Source organism: Coregonus clupeaformis, chromosome 6 (assembly GCF_020615455.1).
Source record: "Coregonus clupeaformis isolate EN_2021a chromosome 6, ASM2061545v1, whole genome shotgun sequence".
NCBI lineage: Eukaryota > Metazoa > Chordata > Actinopteri > Salmoniformes > Salmonidae > Coregonus > Coregonus clupeaformis.
In genome coordinates this window covers 28,286,203-28,308,231 of record NC_059197.1, presented here as the reverse complement: position 1 = coordinate 28,308,231, position 22,029 = coordinate 28,286,203, and the positions used below count along the sequence as shown (strand labels likewise).

Genomic DNA, 22,029 nt, shown 5'->3' with positions numbered 1-22,029 from the left:
TAGCGCATCATTTTTAATTATTTAGTTTTAAGCCTCCCCCAAACCATAGCCTTAACTTCAACCACTCTGAATTAATACCTAAGCTTAACCCTTTGAGTTGTTTCTGTTTTAACCCTGTAACCACTATAACCATACAATGGCTATAGTGGCTACAGGTCTCTGATGGACCATATTCAGGGGAGAGAGGGGAGAGAGAATGAAAGAGAGGGAAAAGAGAGGGTGAAGGAGAGAAAGAAATGGAAAAACCCAGCACCTTATTCAGAAGTCTGACACAATCCTGAAACATCTAAATATTTTATCCAAGTGTCATGAAATTAAAAGGCTCAAAGAGAGAAGAAGAAAGAGAGGTGGGGGTGGAGCAGGGAGAGAGAGAGAGAGAGCGAGAGAGAGAGAGAGAGCACAGTCTGGCTATAGAGACCGGTCGTCACAGGCAAACCTGGCTGCCCAGAGAGGACAGGCTGTGCTCACTCTGCCCCCGGGGAGAGGTAGAAACAGAGCTGCATTTCCTATTACACTGTGACAAATACTCAGACCTAAGAGAATCTTTCTTTCCCAAAATTATCATTCAGTACAAAGAATTTGAAACTATAAAAGAGGGACAAACCTGAGGGACAGCCAGTGAAAAGTGTAATGTAATGTCAATAATATTTCCTGTTTTGTTTTGGCTTTCATACCATGTCATGTGTCCTCTCATGACACTGGTCGACTACTATTGCTTTAATGTATTGTTATTCTCACTAATATTGTTGTAGTTGCTGTTAATGGTAATCCCATTTCCACTACTACTATTATTATTGATGTTGGTCCCACCATTTTTGTTATATGTATACTTTGACAATGTAAGTCATTTAACTTGCCATGTCAATAAAGTCTATTGAATTCAATTGAGAGAGAGAGAGAGAGACACAGAGACAGAGAGAGAGAGAGAGAGAGAGAGGGAGAGAGGGAGAGAGAGAGAGAGAGAGAGAGAGAGAGAGAGAGAGAGAGAGAGAGAGAGAGAGAGAGAGAGAGAGAGAGAGAGAGAGAGAGAGAGAGAGGGAGAGAGAGAGAGAGGGGAGGGAGGGAGGGGTGAAAGAAAAGAGAGAGGGGGCCCTTTATGATCATGGGTAAACTATACTGAACAAAAATAATTAAAGGAGCGAGAGCGAGCGCTAGCAGTGGAATGGTGGGTAGATGAAAAATAGGAAAATAAAGGAGTGCTCTCTTCGCTCCTTTAATTAGCAAACGGCTGATAATGGGTAATTATATGGCCTGTTGAATAGAGAGGCCTATTACCTGGCCTTATCAGAAACAGAGCGAGAGAGAGAGAAAAGGAGGAAGGAGAGAGGTCTGCTCAGCTACCAAATATCAGTGAATACTTCAAGGAAGGAAGGAAGGAAGGAAGGAAGGAAGGAAGGAAGGAAGGAAGGAAGGAAGGAAGGAAGGAAGGAAGGAAGGAAGGAAGGAAGGAAGGAAGGAAGGAAGGAAGGAAGGAAGGAAGGACGTGATACATGTCAAAGTATTCCAACAGGACGATATCCTGCATGGTAACCACCACAGCAAAACAGCGACCCTTAGTGGTCTTAGAAAGGCATTACATTGAGATACGATGTCACAGTAGAAGGATGGACTGTACTTTAGGGCGCATTCATACCAGAGCATGTAACACACAATCTGCCACTGATATAACACATTACACAGAACATACTGTATTACACACACCTCAGAGTGTCAGACCAATCCAAAGTGGGACAATGTGTGTGTCATAGCTGTCTATGGCAGGTGATTAGCAGAGACAAACCTGTCTATCCCACTCACACACCATTACACTGAGGTCAAACACACACACACGTCCTTCACACAGCCAGAGAGAGAAAGCCACACAGACAGACCAGAGACCAGAGTGCTTTCGTGTATAGAGCAGTAATCAACATTAATTATACATATTCATTCAGTCATTCTGCTGCTATGATTCAAATGGAATGGAAATGGAATAGAAATGGTTGTCTGTTCTATAAATTATATTTCTGGGGTAAGATTGTTCCTGAAAAAATTTATACTAAAAACGTAAAACTTGGAAATCAATCAATCCGCCATCATTAACACAATAGAAAAATCGAATGATTTATTATTAAACTATTGAAATAGCATGGGCGACCGAGAAAAACGAATTGGTACAATTTAAGGCCATGTGGCAAACAATAATGTAGCCACTAGGGATGGAGGTGTGAGTATGTGGGTTTGGGCAGAGGAGATGTAGTCGTTGTTTGTGTGCGTCTGCAAGTTGTTGTTCATATGGGTATTTTAGTATTTGGTGTAAAAAATAAAAGATTGTTCCTGAATGCTGAGAGGTGAAAAGGCCACTAATGATTCTGTCAATCAAGGACTGGCAGGCGTGTCACAATTAGTAGTGGGGGGTGGAGAGTAATTTACATAACCTTATGTAGTATTAGCATATTTACCATACATCACCATTGATGTATTAGGTGGTATTCTGTTTTATCAGCACAGAGGTGGTGGGGCTTTGGGGCTTTGTATCATTAATGGGAACAGCAGTGCAGAGCTAAAAATAAAACTGTTCCTCAAATCTACATATTTTAAAGTTAATCATAAATTCTAACATTTTAAGACAACATTTGAAATATAATGTCTGAGCTCATCCTAGTCCTCCATGTTAATAAATGAATAGGCTAAAGCAGTAGAGGCTGCTCAACTACTATGTAAGACACAAAGGTCAACTATGACGATCATTTAGAGTAAATATGAGACTGTTTAACAGCGTGGGACCAAACTGAGCCTGAGGGGTTTTGTAAAATGGAGGGACCCGGGTGTCTCCATACAACAATAAGACAGAGAAAACCCACATCCATCCATCACCATCCATCAACGATGCCATAAAGTGAGGTATTTTCTACTGTGTTTTTGCCTGGGTAATAGGCTGTGTCTATTCAACAAAGTTACATTGCTGCCGAGGCAAAACAATAACAAGTTGACTAAAGAAGACAAGGAACCAAGGCTAGCCGTAATGGCTGGAGCTCTGTTTTCCATAAAGTGCAGTTCATCACTTGACCTTCACCTGAATCCCTGGGAGGACTATGAATGGAATATGTGGTCTGTTGATGATGAAGGATGATGTCACAATGGGCTGCTAATTCCATTGAATAAAACAGTGGCAAGAACACTGTTTAGCCAGAGCCTAAACATCTCTATGGCTCTGTGTTTACCGTGAATAGTGAAAAACTGGCTGATGTCATAGAGAGTCGAGGCTCTTTGCTGGTACAAGATCTTAATTCATTTCTATGGTAACCAGTAGGTTATGTGAGGCTGCAGCTCTATGTGGGGCTCTGTGTGTTTCTCCTCTTCTCTCCTCCATGCACAACACTACCTGCTAAATATAGAGCTAAATAATAACACTGCTGGATCCACTCACCTGCTGTGTACTGCTTCTGCACGCACACAAACACGCATGCATGAACATGCGCACACACACACACACACACACACACACGCACGCACACACACACACACACACGAACATCCGCACACACCTGCACGCACGCACGCATGCACACACACACACACATACACGTGCGCAAACACACAGCTGCAGTTTGGCAGTGACCTGGTTAGGACAGGTGTGTGAGAGAGTCACACAGAGATAATCCAGCAGGAGCCAGAAGAGAAGAGAGAACTGAGAACGGAGGAGGAGAGAACTTCAGTGGGCTGTCCTGCTGGAAGAAGAGGAAAGAACGGGTGTGAGAGAGGAGGGGAATAGGGGAGGGTGAGGGAGAGAGGATATATGGATGAGGAGTGAAAGGAAATAGAGGTGGGAATTTGGAAAGAGAGGGTGAGGAGAGAGCAGATGGAGTGAGGGGAGGAGGGACTGACAGACAGGAAGGAGAGGGAGAACCATGGCAGCTGGTGGTAAGGGGGCCAGTGATGCTCTGCTCTAGCCCAATCCCACTGTACTTTAGCAGGGCAGATGGATTGGCATGTCCCCTGTGCACTTCACCACCAAGCACCAGGCACCAGCCCACACACACCACTCACAACCTAGCATTCACTACTCCAATTACACATACCTGCATTACGTATGCACTCACAAACTCAAACTTGTTGCAGGTTTTTAATAAAATTGTCCGTAATACATCATCTATGATCTGATCTTAGTAATACTCTAGTGTCTAGTCCGTACTATCAGAGGACTTAGCTTCTACAGTATATCAGTTATGTCCAGAGCATGAGGAGTTACTGTGGTGCAACACCTCACTCTAGTGGCCAGTCACTGTAACTGCTCCTCGTCACTGCGCAGCACCAAGGCAGTGGGAAGTGACAAACAGAGAGTTCTGTCACATTTTTCATATATTCAGATTATATTTCAGAATCGATTACTGTCTATTATATTCAATGATAATGTTTCTATTTGAAAACTTTTCAAGTCTTTGGGGGTTAACTAGCAATATTCTAGCATTTAGCCAAACCTCCAACACTATAGACTACTACTAAATCTCCCATTCCAATAAACAGCCTGTGTGTATGTTTGTGTGCATGCATGCTTGCATGTGTGTGTGTGTGTGTGTGTGTTTCAGCGGCGGGCTGTGTTTTGACGCAGTATAAAAAAATTAAAACAGAAGGCTGCTGATTGATATCGGGGCATAAAAGCCAGAGTTTTCTTATGTTCTCTTTTAATGAAAACGATCATTTCTACCTCTTGCCTTGGAAAGGAAATGGGCAACACTGCAGGAGTTATTTGGTCATAATGTGCAGAATACAGTAGGAGATCTTCTAATGCGGTATTTCACAGTTCCACTATAGTGCCTTTGCAGTATATCTGAACGAATTCTAACACACATAACTATACAACCCTAACCTTTAGTACATCACAAACTTTTCACTTTCTACAGACTCAAAGAGATAAAGATGGAACATTCCAGTGAACTACATACACATAAGGAGGCACACCCCAGAAGTCCCTTCAAGAATAGTAAACAATTGATTTTTTTTTGACCAAATGGGGACATTTTGTTAGTCCCCACAAGGTCAAATGCTATTTCTAGGGGGTTTAGGGTTAAGGTTAGAATTAGTGTTAGGGTTAGAATTACGTTAAGGGTTAGGAGCTAGGGTTAGTTTTAGGGTTAGGGTTAAGGTTAGGTTTTTGGGTTAAGGTTAGGGCAAGGGTAAGGGTAAGAAAACGGGTTAGGGTTAGGTTTAGGGTTAGGGGTTAGGGAAAATAGCATTTTTAATGGAACTGAATTGTGTGTCCCCACAAGGTTAGCTGTACAAGACTGTGTGTGTGTGTGTGTGTGTGTGTGTGTGTGTGTGTGTGTGTGTGTGTAAACCGGCCCTGGAGGGAACGTGGAACATATTGCTGGGTCGACAGAAACGGACCAATTAGAAATTCCAACAGGGGAGCACTGTCACTTTCACCACAGCATCATCATAAAGGAGGGATGTTAAAGGAGGAAGAGAGAGAGGAGAGATAATAGAACAGAAAAGTGACATTCCAGTGTGATACATCTGGAAAATAAAGCCATGAAATAATGTGAGAGGAAAGGTTAGCCTGTCTTTCTCACAGCACAATAAAAGAGGACAGATAGTAAAAGGAGAGAGAAAGGAGTTATTAGAGTAGTAACATCAGCACATTCCACTACTGTACACTGAACAAAAATATAAACGCAACATGTAACAATTTCAAAGATGTTACAGTTCATATAAGGAAATAAGTCAATTGAAATAAATTCATTAGGCCCTAATCTATGGACTTCTCATGACTGGGATTATAGATATGCATCTGTAGATCACAGATTCCTTTCTTTTTTTAAACACGACCATGAGCCTCAGGATCTCGTCACGGTATCTCTGTGCATTCAAATTGCCATCGATAATATGCAATTGTGTTCATTGTCCGTAGCTTATGCCTGCCCATACCATAACTCCACCACAACCATGGGGCACTCTGTTCACAACGTTGACATCAGCAAACCGCTCGCCCACACAACGCCATACACGCTGTCTACCATCTGCCCGGTACAGTTGAAACCGGGATTCATTCGTGAAGAGCACACTTGAGCTTCCCTGAAACGGTTTCTGACAGTTTGTGCAGAAATTCTTTGGTTGTGCTAACCCACAGTTTCATCAGCTGTCCGGGTGGTTACTCTCAGATGATCCCGCTGGTGAAGAAGCCGGATGTGGAGGTCCTGGGCTGGTGTGGTTACACGTTGTCTGCGGTTGTGAGGCCGTTTGGACGTATTGCCAAATTCACTAAAACAATGTTGGAGGCGGCTTATGGTAGAGAAATGAACATTCCGTTTTCTGGCAACAGCTATGGTGGACATTCCTGCAGTCAGCATGCCAATTGCACTCTCCCTCATAACTTGAGACATCCGTGGGATTGTGTTGTGTGACAAAAACTTTTATTGTCCCCAGTACAAGGTGCACCTGTGTAATGATCATGCTGTTTAATCCGTTTCTTGATATGCCACACCTGTCAGTTGGATGGGTTACCTTGGCAAATGAGAAATGCTCACTAACAGGGATGTAAACAAATTTGTGCACAAAATTTGAGAGAAATAAGCTTTCTGTGCGTATGGAACATTTCTGGGATCTTTTATTTCAGCTCATGAAACATGGGACCAACATTTTACATGTTTATATGTGTTAATATTTTTGTTCAGTATAGTTTATCTGTGATCATAAAGGGCCCCCTCTCTCTTTTCTTTTACCTCTCTCTCTCTCTCTCTCTCTCTCTCTCTCTCTCTCTCTCTCTCTCTCTCTCTCTCTCTCTCTCTCTCTCTCTCTCTCCTCTCTCTCTCTCTCTGTGATGATCAGCAGCAGGGTCAGCATCTCTGAGTCACTGAGCTCAGCAGTTCTGTTAGGTCCCACAGGATGTTAAACACAAAGTACGTTTATACTGTGTCCGTGTGAGTAAGGGGGAGGACAGAACAGACAGGTGTGGCAGGTGTGCATGTGTGTGTGTGTGAGTGAAACACTAATACCATGTATTGATGTCTACCTCCAACTGTCTCACTCTTAGCGCCAATCATCTGCTGACATCATCATCTTAACCACAGAAGCTACAGTGAGAAGGAGTGAGAGGAGGAGCGAGAGGGGAGATAGAGAGGAGGACAGACAGGGGGAGTGAGAGAAGGACAGAGATGGGGAGTGAGAGGAGGAGAGAGAGGGGGATAGAGAGGAGGACAGAGAGGGAGAGTGAGAGGAGGACAAAGAGGAGGAGTGAGAGGAGGAGAGAGAGGGGAGATAGAGAGGAGGACAGAGAGGGGGAGTGAGAAGAAGAGAGAGAGAGGGGAGATAGAGAGGAGGAGAGAGAGAGGAGATAGAAGAGGAGAGAGAGGGGGGATAGAAAGGAGGACAGAGAGGGGGAGTGAGATGAGGAGAGAGCCTGGAGATAGAGGGGGAGTGAGAGGGGGAGTGAGAGGAGGAGAGAGAGGGGAGATAGAGAGGAGGAGAGAGAGGGGGACAGAGAGGGGGAGTGAGAGGAGGAGAGAGATGGGGAGATAGAGGGGGAGTGAGAGGGGAGTGAGAGGAGGAGAGAGAGGGGAGATAGAGAGGAGGAGAGAGAGGTGAGACAGAGTGGATAGAGAGGGGGAGAGAGAGGAGGAGAGAAAGGGGAGATAGAGAGGAGGAAAGAGAGGGGGGATAGAAAGGAGGACAGAGAGGGGGAGTGAGATGAGGAGAGAGATGGGAGATAGAGGGGGAGAGAGAGGGGAGATAGAGAGGAGGATAGAGAGGGGGATAGAGAGGAGGTGAGAGAGGGGGAGTGAGAGGAGTAGAGAGAGGGGAGATAGAGAGGAGGAGAGAGAGGGGGATAGAGAGGAGGACAGAGAGGGGGAGTGAGAGGAGGAGAGAGAGGGGAGATAGAGATGAGGAGAGAGAGGGGAGAGAGAGAGGAGGAGAGCGAGGGGGAGTGAGAGGAGGAGAGAGAGGGTAGATAGAGATGAGGAGAGAGAGGGGAGAGAGAGAGGAGGAGAGCGAGGGGGAGTGAGAGGAGGAGAGAGAGGGGAGATAGAGATGAGGAGAGAGAGGGGAGAGAGAGAGGAGGAGAGCGAGGGGAGATAGAGAGGATGACAGAGAGGGGGAGTGAGAGGAGGAGAAAGAGGGGAGATAGAGAGGAGGAGAGAGAGGGGGAGTGAGAGGAGGAGAGAGGAGGAGACTAACTGGAAATCATCACTGTGGGTGTAACAGGCCACTGTTGATGTCTTCCATTTAACCTTGATTTATCAAGGTGAGTCATTGAGAACAGTCCTATTTCTCTCTGCAGCATTGAGTGGGCGCCTTGAAGCCCATAGCTTGACCTGCGGCTTAACCTGGATGGTGACTTGGAGATTACTATGACAATACATTGACACTCAAGAGTACCTCTCTCACTCGCCATCCAGCTGGATGAGTTGAGGGTCTATGGACGTGCTCATCTTATTATTTACCCAGCTGATCCCTCTCTCAAGTGCCTGTGAGTGAGCCTGCATCTGTCAGGGGGGAAATGAGCTGAGGGACACCGCCCTCTGCTGGACAAGACATGCAATATATCGGCACACCACATCAATAGGGCTAGAATTGAAAATGTATTGAAAAAGAACACACCATCTTGTAGATTCCATCTGACCCACACCATTTGTTTGCCTCAGTAAAGTGTACACCACACAATAACATAGACTGTTCACCAGCGGTACTCAGTGAAAAGATAGAGGGGTGGGACTTACAGGGGTGATGCCATCTGATAGGGTGGTCATGCTGATGGACGTGCTCATCTTGTCAGAGGAGGAGAGGGAGGGAGGGGAGGGGCTCCTCTTCTCCATCACTTCCTGTCTCTGGAGGAAGTCACGCCAGGCGCGCTGGATACTAGGAAACATACACACATAGCCAAGAGTGAAACACACACACACACGTTCACACACAAACACACACACACGACTCCCCAAACACACAACTCACATCAACACCTTGGTCTCCAGTGCGGGCATGTTGAAGTTGTTCTCAAGGTCTGTAGTCAGCTGGTGACTGAGAGGGATAGGGAGGAGGAGGAGAGAGAGAGAGAGAGAGAGAGAGAGAGAGAGAGAGAGAGAGAGAGAGAGAGAGAGAGAGAGAGAGAGAGAGAGAGAGTGGGAGAGAGAGAGAGAGAGAGAGAGAGAGAGAGAGAGAGAGAGAGAGAGAGAGAGAGAGAGAGAGAGAGAGAGGGAGGGTGAGAGAGTGTAAAGAGTACAAGCACACAGAGCTGAGCTCTAATCATTCTAGTGCCCGTGTCGGGGTTATCAGTAATTATACAGAGATGCCCTGGTCCTAACTCTGGGAAATTGATTTTTACAGCGCACATGTGTGTATGTGTGTATGTGTGTATGTGCCAACCTACAGTACCTCTGCAGCTGAATGCTTTCATCATTGACATGCTTCAGGCCAGTCTGGAGGCTCTTCAGTTCGTCCTATGAGAGAGTGAAAGAGAGAGAAGGAGAGAGAGAGAAAGAGAGAGAAAAGAGAGAGTGAGAGAGAGAGAGAGAGGGGGAGAGAGAGAAAGAAAGAAAGAGAAAGCAATTACAACAATCTCTCAGACAGACATCCTGTACAGAAAATAAGCCCACTTTTCTCATCTCCTTCATCTTCTCTGCCTTTTGTGTGTGTGTGTGTGTGTGTGTGTGTGTGTGCCTCTGTGTGTGTGTGTGTGTGTGTGTGTTGAGTGTGATCTCCTCTGTTCAGCACTGGTACCCCTGTAGGGAGGTAGTAAGGCAGTATTTTGGAGAGGTTAGATGTTTCCCTGTGAAGTTAGTAAAGTTAGCTGTGGAAGTTCTCTGCTGATTTGACCAGTCAGCATTCAGCTGTGTTTGGCCCAGAAACAGAGAGAAGGAGAGAGACCCAGAGGCAGCATGGAGCAGTCAGAGGAAACAAGGGGTTGGGTGGGGTAAGGGGGGTGAGGGGGGTAAATGGATCCTCCAGGAAGTCGACTTTAGTGTTTATCATTCATGACACCACATAACAGAAAATATTCTCTAGTCTCCCAAATGGTGGATCAGGACCCCACTGGCCAATTCCCACTGCTGAGGATGGGTTTGTGGCCAGAAACATGGTTTCCTGAAGTTTTCCCTGTGATGGATCAATTTCACTGACGTCAAAATGCTGAGGAGGGGTGAATAAAATTATGTTTTAAATCCCCAATCCCTCTCCTCTAGCTTGAATAATTCCCTGTAATAAGCGCTGCATAAGTGATCAGACTAATTCAATTACAAGTAGAATTAAACTGGAGTATCATCTCTAGAGGAGCCAGGGGCCCACAGCCGGGCACAGAGTGGGTGGGAGGTGGAGCAGGAGGTGTGTGTGTGTGTGTGTGTAGGTAATCCATTTGATTTTATGAGATGAAAGTGGTTGATTTGTATGTATTCGCGTGCCTGTTTTGTGCCCACAAAGCATTTTAAAATTGTATCATAGCATTCATAATCTCCTCCATCACAAAGTATCTATGACACAGTATGTTCCTCTGTTCCGTACCATCACAGGGGATGTAGACTACTGAGTCAAACAGTTTCTACTCTTTATCATACAGCATCTGTCTCATCTTAGCTTTGAAACAGATCAACACACAAAAACCCTAGACAAACACATGAACACTCACACACGCACGCACGCAAGCACACACAAACTCACACACACACTTGAAGTTGTTTGTACAGTGCATTCGGAAAGTATTCAGACCCCTTGACTTTTTCCCTCATCAATCTACACACAATACCCCATAATGACAAAGCAAAAACAGGTTTTTAGACATTTTCACAAATGTATTAAAAAATAACAAATAAAACATTTACATAAATATTCAGACCCTTTACTCAGTACTTTGTTGAAGCACCTTTGGCAGTCAATACAGCCTCAAGTATTCTTGGGTATGACGCTACAAGCTTGGCACACCTGTATTTGGGGAGTTTCTCCCATTCTTCTCTGCAGATCCTCTCAAGCTCTGTCAGGTTGGATGGGGAGCGTCGCTGCATAGCTATTTTCAGGTCTCTCCAGAGATGTTAGATCGGGTTCAAGTCCGGGCTCTGGCTGGGCCACTCAAGGACATTCAGAGACTTGTCCCGAAGCCACTCATGCATCGTCTTGGCTGTGTGCTTAGGGTCGTTGTCCTGTTGGAAGGAGAATCTTCGCCCCAGTCTGAGGTCCTGAGTGCTCTGGAGCAGGTTTTCATCAAGGATCTCTCTGTACTTTGCTCCGTTCATCTTTCCCTCAATCCTGACTAGTCTCCCAATCCCTGTCGCTGAAAAACATCCCACAGCATGATGCTGTCACCACCATGCTTCACCATAGGGATTGTGCCAGGTTTCCTCCAGACGGCCAAAGAGCTCAATCTTGGTTTCATCAGACCAGAGAATCTTGTTTCTCATGGTCTGAGAGTCCTTTAGGTGCCTTTTGGCAAACTCCAAGCGGGCTGTCATATGCCTTTTGCTGAGGAGTGGCTTCCGTCTGGCCACTCTACCATAAAGGCCTGGTTGGTGGAGTGCTGCAGAGATGGTTGTCCTTCTGGAAGGTTCTCCCATCTCCACAGAGGAACTCTTGAGCTCTGTCAGAGTGACCATCGGGTTCTTGGTCACCTCCCTGACCATGGCCCTTCTCCCCTAATTGCTCAGTTTGGCCGGGTGGCCAGCTCTAGGAAGAGTCTTGGTGGTTCCAAACTTCTTCCATTTAAGAATGATGGAGACCACTGTGTTCTTGGAGACCTTCAATGCTGCAAAAATGTTTTGGTACCCTTCCCCAGATCTGTGCCTCGACACAATCCTGTCTCGGAGCTCTACGGACAATTCCTTCGACCTCATGGCTTGGTTTTTGCTCTGACATGCACTGTCAACTGTGGGACCTTATACAGACAGGTGTGTGCCTTTCCAAATTATGTCCAATCAATTGAATTTACCACAGGTGGACTCCAATCAAGTTGTAGAATCATATCAAGGATGATAAATGGAAACAGGATGCACTTGAGCTCAATTTCGAGTCTCCTAGCGAAGGGTCTGAATACTTATGTAAATAAGGTATTTCTGTTTTTATTTTTAACACATTTGCAAACATTTCTATAAACCTGTTTTCACTTTGTTATTATGGGGTATTGTGTGTAGATTGATGAGGAAAAAAAGTAATTTAATCCATTTTTTATGATATCCAATTGGTAGTTACAGTCTTGTCCCATCGCTGCAACTCCCGTACGGACTCGGGAGAGGCGAAGGTCGAGAGTCATGTGTCCTCCGAAACACGACCCCGCCAAGCCGCACTGCATCTTGACACACTGCTCGCTTAACCCAGAAGCCAGCCGCACCAATGTGTCGGAGGAAACACCGTACAACTGGCGACTGAAGTCACAAAGAGTCGCTAGAGCGCAATAGGACAAGGACAACCCAGCCAGCCAAACCCTCCCCTAACCTGGATGACGCCGGGCCAACCTGCGACACAGCCCGGGATCAAACCCGGGTCTGTAGTGACGCCTCAAGCTCTGCAATGCAGTGCCTTAGACAGCTGTGCCACTCAGGAGGCCAATTTAATCCATTTTTGAATAAGGCTGTAACGTAAGGGGTCTGAATACTTTCCGAATGCACTGTATGTATAATCTGCTGCATGCTGGGAAAAACAAGAGGGCTAATTGAAGAAATCAAGGTGAAGTTAGATTAATCTCTCTCTCTCTCTCTCTCTGACTTTCTCTCTTTTTCTGACTCTCTCTGAATCTACTTTCTCTCGTTGACTCAGTTTTTCCTTCTCTGTCAATCTCTACTCTGTCTCTCTCTCAGCTGAAGGGGTAATGACTCTTATTGTACAGTATGTGATTACTGAACACATGATTCTATGAGGTCTGGGGTTGAAGCTGTCCTCCAATCACCTTCCTCTATCTGCTTGGTGAGGGGTGACGTCATCCTGCACTGTCCAACACTAACTCTAATGGTGTCATGCATGAGAAATGTCCTATCCCGGCAAGATTACAAATTCAGTTAAACCCTGCTCTCTAACTCCTCTTCACTTAGAATCAATGTCACCCTGGCCTCCCCCAATCCCCCTAATACCATCCCAGACAGACAGCCTTCACACACACACACACACACACACACACACACACACACACACACACACACACACACACACACACACACACACACACACACACACACACACACACACACACAAACACACTCAGATAGGCTTTCACAGAGGTTTTACAGTTTTTTTCAATTGTTTAAGCACAATTTTGAAAACAGGGCCCGGTTTGTCAAAACACTACACACAATTAGCACAACCCTACACCAAAGTAGCACAACACTTCAGATAATTTGCTAAATGGAACACTTTTGTCAAAACTATACACGACTTCATAAAAACAATATTCTGTTACCATACGAAACACACACATTTCATATGACTTCAATCTTTTTGAACCAGTTACACACTGCTGTTGCTAACCTAAAACACTTTTAGCAAGTCTAATTCTCAGTGATTAGACTACTGTAAATGAAGTACACAGAGAAAGTGCAACTATACAAACACTACACAAGACCAATGCTGCAGACTGAGGAAAATATCATTTATTTCTCTCCATATACCCAAATCAGTCAACATGTCAACATGGAGAATCACAACAAAACATGTCCCAGTTTTCATGCTACTACAGTAGTGTGCATAACACTGTTAGCTCAGCAAACAACAGACAAACGTAAAATACTGTATCCAGTACAGGTTACAATTACAGTAAATAACAACAACAACAAACATAAAAAATAATCTGAAAAAAAACGGACAATATTGTACAGAAAATACTACAGTAAACATACTATACATTATCTCTTCGCCTAGCTGGATCTGGCCAGAGAATTTCATCAACATCACAAGCAATATCCTCATTAGCAAGACAACGCGGGAAGAACCGTCTTGAATGTCGAATCCATCCTTGCACAGCTGCGGCGTCGACTTGGTCACAGGCGTCCTCCATGGCCTGAATGAGGGGTACCTGAGCCTGGGGCTGGAGATCGTAAACCTTCCACCGCCATGCAGAGAAAAACTCTTCGATAGGGTTTAGAAACGGAGAGTATGGTGGAAGGTATAGTACTGTCAACTGTGGATGGTGTTGAAACCAGTTCTGGACCATAGCAGAGCGGTGGATTGACACATTGTCCCAGATGACAGTATATTGCATCTGGTGCATTTCATTACCTGCTGTGACGATGTGGTGCAATCGGTCCAAAAATTCGAGAATGTGAGGTGTATTGTAAGGGCCCATTTTGGCATGACGGAGGAGAACCCCATGCTGTGAAATGGCAGCGCAAAGGGTGATGTTACCCCCACGTTGCCCTGGGACATTGATTATAGCCCTGTGGCCAATTATATTTCTGCCTCTCCTTCTTGCTTTTGTGAGGTTGAACCCTGCCTCATCAATATATATGAATTCATGCAGGATTTCCTCAGCATCCATCTGCAAAACTCTCTGAAATACAGTGAAAGACAAGATTGTGTAGTTCAGGATAGGTCTAGTATACAGTCAATGTAATAAAGTCATGTGTGCAGTATGCAACATCACAGTGCTAAAGTGAAAAATACAAACCTCCACATACTCATGCCGCAGCCGTTTGACCCTCTCTGAATTCGGCTCAAAAGGCACTCGATAAAGTTGTTTCATTTGAACCTGATGTCTTTTCAGGATGCGTGCCAGTGTTGACTGAGAGACCTGATGGACATTATTGAAAATGGCATGGTCACCGATAATGTTGGCTTGTAGTTCTCTGAGCCTGATAGCATTATTGGCCAAAACCATGTTTACAGTTTTTCTCAATTGTTTACACACAAATACTGGTACTTGAGACACAATGACCACAACATGTAACTCAAGCACCAACCCCCTGAACCAATTCTGCTAAACTACAAGCACAATTCCTGCTTTACACTCAAATTGCAGTTCTACAACACACTTTTTTCAAAACACTACACACAAATCTTTGCATTTGGCACAATTTTCATGCAGAAATTATCTTGTTTTCACAATGAACACACTGCCATTCAAATATGCACACTGACTCATCACATGGGCAAACACCCATCACACAGTTTTACAATTAGCAATCAGAGCTTTAGCATAAAAGGGCAACAGGTGAGCTCTTCTGTTTTGGAGCAATGGATGCCAACATTGGGAACAGAGGCAGAGCCAGAGGAGTGAGAGTAAGAGGAGGAGGACGGGGAGGACGAGGACGAGGACGAGGACGAGGACGAGGACGAGGACGAGGACGAGGACGAGGACGAGGAAGGCCAAGGACCGTAATCTCTGATGAGATCCGAGCCACTTTGGTTGATCATGTGGTCAACCATGGTCTAACAATGAGGGAGGCTGGGCAAAGAGTACAGCCAAATTTGAGCAGGTACACTGTAGCATCCATCATCCGGACATTCCGAAATGAGAATAGGTAAGAAATCTACTCTCACTAGAAAATTGCAGTACTGCATATCAATACAGTACTCAATGAGTACAGTAGTACAGTATTGCCTGTGGACTGTTCTGTAGGACTGTAAAAATAAAGTATGTTTCAAGTATTTGGGAAATGTATTTCTACTTTGTATTTACAGCATTTTACTATTTGTTTGGCAGAACTGAAAGATTACCAACACAAGGTGGTCGGGAACGTGTTCTGTCTCCTGAACAGGAAACTGAAATCATGAACACGGTCCTAGAAAATAACGCCATAACATTACAGCAAATACAAAGACAAATAATAGAAAACAATGAGATATTTCAAAATATTGATAGGGTAAGCTTATCAACACTGGACTGTGTCTTGCTCAGAAATAATCTCAGGATGAAGCAGGTCTACAGGGTGCCATTTGAACGCAATTCAGAAAGAGTCAAAGAATTGCGATATAACTATGTGCAAGTGAGTCCTATACAATCCCACAATTGATGCATACTCTCAACACTGTATAAATTATACATATTTCAGTATTGTAATCATAATGATTGTGCTTCACAATAGTGACCACTCCATGTCTATTTCTGATATTGTCATGTGTGTTTCAGAGAGTCCTTGAGATAGAGGTGGCTGCAGTGGAGCACCAGTTCATCTTCATTCATGAGGTTGGATTCAACCTCACAAAAAGACAAAAGAGGGGATGGAATATCATCAGCCAGCGTGCCATTGTTCAAGTCCCTGGCCAGTGCGGAGGGAACATCACAATGTGTGCAGTGATTACCCACCACGGCGTCATCCATCACCATGCTACCCTTGGCCCCTACAACACCGCCCATCTGATCACATTCCTGGACACCCTACACAACACACTCATTCCACCAGATCAGGTAGATGGCCCAGAGCAGCTCAGGTACGTTGTCATTTGGGACAACGTAAGTTTCCACAGGGCTGCTCTGGTTCGTAACTGGTTCACTGCCCACCCACGCTTTTTAGTTGTTTATCTCCCTCCATATTCTCCATTCCTCAATCCTATTGAGGATTCTTTTCTGCCTGGAGATGGAAAGTGTATGACCGAAATCCACAAACGCGTATACCTCTTCTCCAAGCTATGGAAGGCGCATGTGGAGATATAGCAGCTGATGCTTTTCATGGCTGGAATCGCCATGCTAGGCGATATTTTCCCGCTGCTTGGCCAGGGAAAACATTGCTTGTGATGTGGATGAGGTGCTGTGGCCAGACCGCAACAGAAGAGAGGATGCAGCATATATATATATATATATATATATTTTTTTTTTTTTACTGTAACTGTATACATTAAATTCTTCTGTTTTGTATGTAGACCACTGTATGTGCAACTTTGTGTTGGTTGGGAATGGGATGCACACTGTGTACATTGCTTTTGTGGGAAAAATGAAATATATTTGTTACCGTGTATTTGTGTGTTCTGAGTATAAAAACAATATTCTCAAATATTTTAAAACACACTTATGTATGTACTGTCTGTAGTAATGGCAACACTGAACCAAAAAAAGGCCTAAGTCATTATGATGAATGGAGAAGAAGTGTTTTCCATTCATCATAGTGTTTTACATTGAGCACATCAGTGTTCAACTGGTTCTTATAAATGTATATTCATATGATGGCTTGTGTGTGTCATTTGAAAACAAAATACCATTTTGATAAGAAATAACATTGTTTTGAATGTAAAGTTTCATTTTGCTGGAGAATTGAGGGGTTTTGCCCATTGTGTGTGTGTTTTTTGATTTGTGTGTAGAGTTCTGAGAATATGAGGCATGCTTTCAGAAAATGTGTGTAAACAATCGAGAAAAACTGTATTATCTCTCTCTCTTGTTCTTGCGTGAATATGGGCCCCCTTGCTCCTTGTCGTTCCCGACCATCAATCCTATGTAGAGAATAATACATGTAACTTACTGTACAATTAGGGGTGTAACGATCCATCTACTACATTGATGTATCGATTTATATTCCTATGATCCAACTACATCGATCTGTGCTCGGCGAGTTGGCCTTTTGGACAACATATATCAATCTAACATCGTTTTAAAATGTAATAAATCGATTGTATCAATACTAGGAAATAACCCATTGGATTTAAGCACGTCAGACTTTATATGGATGTTTTTTCTTAGCACTTTTAATGATAAAGGCTTTAAACATTACTCGATTCAGTCTGCCTATCCGTGACGTCATCGCCCCGCGCCAGCAGCAGCGCAAAGGCGCAAAGACAACAAAACATAGCATGGCGGACGACAGAGGAGAAGCCGACGAGCGAGAAATTATCAAGCCACCATTGCGGTCCTTACAAGAAACAGGAATCTAGGAAACTTCACCTGCACTGTCCAGTATCCAGGTATTTATTTCAGTCACACTGGTTGAATTTTTGGCTAAAAGGTTACTGAATCGATTTCAAGTCAATGAATCGTTTCGGATCGTATCGTTCTAAATGAACCAATATCGTCCTTGAATCGTATCGACAACCACGAATCGTGATACAAATCGAATCGTTGTTAAAACGAATCGTTACACCCCTATGTACAATGTCACAGTAAGGGGTATCACAAGTGCTGATATGGTGCATACAATAAGCGGCTGATTACTGTAACTGTAGACAGATCTTCTTTTACCTGTTTTCCTGTCGAAAAGTCCTTATGACAGATGCCACTCTATATCTGCTAAGATTTGGCTGAACTCTCAGTCCAGCCTCCCTCAGCGTCAATCCGTGGTTCACAACATGGTCCACTAGTGTTGCACGAATGTCATTTGATAAGTTTGGTCCTCTTCTTCTTTGTGCACATTCTCCTCCTGCTGCTTCAGGTCTTCCTCGACCTCTGGCTCGGCCTCTGCCTCTTCCTCTACCTCCTTCTCCTCCTCTGTGTACTCCTCCTCTCACCCTCACTCTTCTTCTGACTCCTTCCATTTTGGTTGAAGGCAGGTGAACCTACCTGCTGCATTTTTATAGTGCTTAAACCTGATTGGTGTGTCTACAATTTAGCAATCATGTGGTTGTGCACCTGATGGCTGTGTTTAACAGATTGGCTCATAGGTGTGGTAATTTGACAGTCAGTGCTTTGGAATTGCAAGGAAGTGACATCATGATATACTTCTGTGTCTGATGTATACAAGTGTGTTTAGTGTTTTGCAAATCACTGTGTGTAATGTTTTCCAAATAGTGTGAAGCTGACAATGTGCTTACAGTTGTGCAAATCTAGCCTTGTGTTTTGCTCCTTGAGTGTAAGGTTTTGCTAATTGTGGGAAAAGTTTAATTTTAGTGTGTAAGCAATCGTAAAAAAAAACTGTAATCAGGTCAGCTGGGGGCTCTGACAGAGAGAGAGAAAGGAGAGAGAGAGAAATGAAGAGGGGGAGGAAGAGCTAGTTGAGACAAAAGAGAAAAGGGGAAGGAATAGATTGAATGAGGGAGAGAGGAGAAGGAGATAGATGGAGATATCGAGGGGACGGAGAGAGTGAAGGATGGTGAGAGAGAGCGAAAGAGAGATAGAGAGGAAGAGGAGGGAGGAGTGTGGTGGTGTGTGATTGCGAAAGTTCCTGCTCAATAATGGAGTTGCTGTGTGACTGAACGAGCCGATCATTTCAATTTCCCCCAGAGTTACTGATGGCCCTGTCACCTCTCAGCCCAGACAGACTATTAGCTCAGCTCTCACACATGCATGCACACACACACACACACACACACACACACACACACACACACACACACACACACACACACACACACACACACACACACACACACACACACACTGACTATCCAACACTCATTTTGCCTAGTCAACGCCACACCCAACTACAGCAAAAGCCTTCCCCACACACAACTTAGTGAGACCCCAAAAAGGACGTGTGATTTTCAGAGGTTCGGTTCTATACCTACAGATAGCAAAGATATTGCTGCCTTTGTGCTTTCCATTCATGCCTACCCTGGAACTACTGACCACTGTGTGTGTGTGAGCATGTGTGTGTGTGAGCATGTGTGTGTGTGTGAGCATGTGTGTGTGTGAGCATGTGTGTGTGTGAGCATGTGTGTGTGTGAGCATGTGTGTGTGTGAGCATGTGTGTGTGTGAGCATGTGTTAGTGGAGAAGAAGTGAGATTATACAGTGGGGAAAAAAAGTATTTAGTCAGCCACCAATTGTGCAAGTTCTCCCACTTAAAAAGATGAGAGAGGCCTGTAATTTTCATCATAGGTACACGTCAACTATGACAGACAAAATGAGAAAAAAAATCCAGAAAATCACATTGTAGGATTTTTAATGATTTTATTAGCAAATTATGGTGGAAAATAAGTATTTGGTCACCTACAAACAAGCATGATTTCTGGCTCTCACAGACCTGTAACTTCTTCTTTAAGAGGCTCCTCTGTCCTCCAGTCGTTACCTGTATTAATGGCACCTGTTTGAACTTGTTATCAGTATAAAAGACACCTGTCCACAACCTCAAACAGTCACACTCCAAACTCCACTATGGCCAAGACCAAAGAGCTGTCAAAGGACACCAGAAACAAAATTGTAGACCTGCACCAGGCTGGGAAGACTGAATCTGCGATAGGTAAGCAGCTTGGTTTGAAGAAATCAACTGTGGGAGCAATTATTAGGAAATGGAAGAAATACAAGACCACTGATAATCTCCCTCGATCTGGGGCTCCACGAAAGAGCTCACCCCGTGGGGTCAAAATGATCACAAGAACAGTGAGCAAAAATCCCAGAACCACACGGGGGGACCTAGTGAATGACCTGCAGAGAGCTGGGACCAAAGTAACAAAGCCTACCATCAGTAACACACTACGCCGCCAGGGACTCAAATCCTGCAGTGCAAGACGTGTCCCCCTGCTTAAGCCAGTACATGTCCAGGCCCGTCTGAAGTTTGCTAGAGTACATTTGGATGATCCAGAAGAGGATTGGGAGAATGTCATATGGTCAGATGAAACCAAAATATAACTTTTTGGTAAAAACTCAACTCGTCGTGTTTGGAGGACATAGAATGCTGAGTTGCATCCAAAGAACACCATACCTACTGTGAAGCATGGGGGTGGAAACATCATGCTTTGGGGCTGTTTTTCTGCAAAGGGACCAGGACGACTGATCCGTGTAAAGGAAAGAATGAATGGGGCCATGTATCGTGAGATTTTGAGTGAAAACCTCCTTCCATCAGCAAGGGCATTGAAGATGAAACGTGGCTGGGTCTTTCAGCATGACAATGATCCCAAACACACCGCCCGGGCAACGAAGGAGTTGCTTCGTAAGAAGCATTTCAAGGTCCTGGAGTGGCCTAGCCAGTCTCCAGATCTCAACCCCATAGAAAATCTTTGGAGGGAGTTGAAAGTCTGTGTTGCCCAGAGACAGCCCCAAAACATCACTGCTCTAGAGGAGATCTGCATGGAGGAATGGGACAAAATACCAGCAACAGTGTGTGAAAACCTTGTGAAGACTTACAGAAAACGTTTGACCTGTGTCATTGCCAACAAAGGGTATATAACAAAGTATTGAGAAACTTTTGTTATTGACCAAATACTTATTTTCCACCATAATTTGCAAATAAATTCATTAAAAATCCTACAATGTGATTTTCTGGAAAAAAAAATCTCATTTTGTCTGTCATAGTTGACGTGTACCTATGATGAAAATTACAGGCCTCTCTCATCTTTTTAAGTGGGAGAACTTGCACAATTGGTGGCTGACTAAATACATTTTTCCCCCACTGTATGCTCAGTGTTTATTAACGCACCGAACAAAGCGGTCAGTTCAGCATGCTACTCACCAAGCCCTTTATATCCTGCATCGCTCCCTAAAACAAAATAACAGATTCCTTGTTCACAACCCTGCTGGACCTCTCTCTTCTGTGAGTTAGTTAATGAACTTGTCTAAAACACAGACAGAAAGCTCCTCTCCTCCTCTCCTCTCCTCTCCTCTCCCTCTCCTCTCCTCTCCTCTCCTCCTCTCCTCTCCTCTCCTCCCTCCTCCTCCTCTCCTCTCCTCTCCTCTCCTCTCCTCTCCTCCTCTCTCCTCTCCTCTCCCTCTTCTCTTCTCTTCTCTTCTCCCTCTCCTCTCCTCTCCTCTCCCTCCCTCCTCTCTCCTCTCCTCTCCCTCTCCTCTCCTCCTCTCCTCTCCTCTCCTCTCCTCTCCCTCTCTCTCTACTCTCCTCCTCTCTCCTCTCCTCTCCTCTCCTCTCCTCTCCTTCCCTCTCTTCTCCTCTCCTCTCCTCCTCTCCTCTCTTCTCCTCCCCCCATTTAATCACTACTTTCATTCCCTCCTAAACTCTCCCTTCCCCTCTCTGGCCAGGAAGAAGGAAGCAAGTAAGGAACGAATGAAGGAGGGAGAGCAAAAGAGGTAAGAGGGAGGTCAAGAGGAGAGCGAGAAGTGAGAGGAAGAGTGAAGGATAAGGAGCATAGGGAGGTAGAGTGAGGTAGAGAGGGAGGGAGGAGTGAAGTGAGTGATATAGAGTGAGGTAGAGTGAGGCATAGAGGGAGGGAGGAGTGAAGTGAGTGATGTAGAGTGAGGTAGAGTGAGGCATAGAGGGAGGGAGGAGTGAAGTGAGTGATATAGAGTGAGGTAGAGTGAGGCAGAGAGGGAGGGAGGAGTGAAGTGAGTGATATAGAG

General features: G+C 44.7%; 1 protein-coding gene across 2 annotated transcripts in view; it reads right to left on the bottom strand.

The window, feature by feature from the left end:
• The window catches only part of schip1 (schwannomin interacting protein 1), a 309,670-nt gene that overhangs the window by 184,927 nt on the left and 102,714 nt on the right, over positions 1-22,029 (bottom strand). For both annotated transcript variants that reach the window (XM_041877825.2, XM_041877826.2), the window contains 3 exons: positions 9,349-9,413; positions 8,929-8,994; positions 8,697-8,835 (listed from right to left, as the gene is read on the bottom strand). In XM_041877825.2, the coding sequence (XP_041733759.1) occupies positions 8,697-8,835; positions 8,929-8,994; positions 9,349-9,413 (270 nt within the window). The remainder of the gene's footprint in view (positions 1-8,696; positions 8,836-8,928; positions 8,995-9,348; positions 9,414-22,029) is intronic.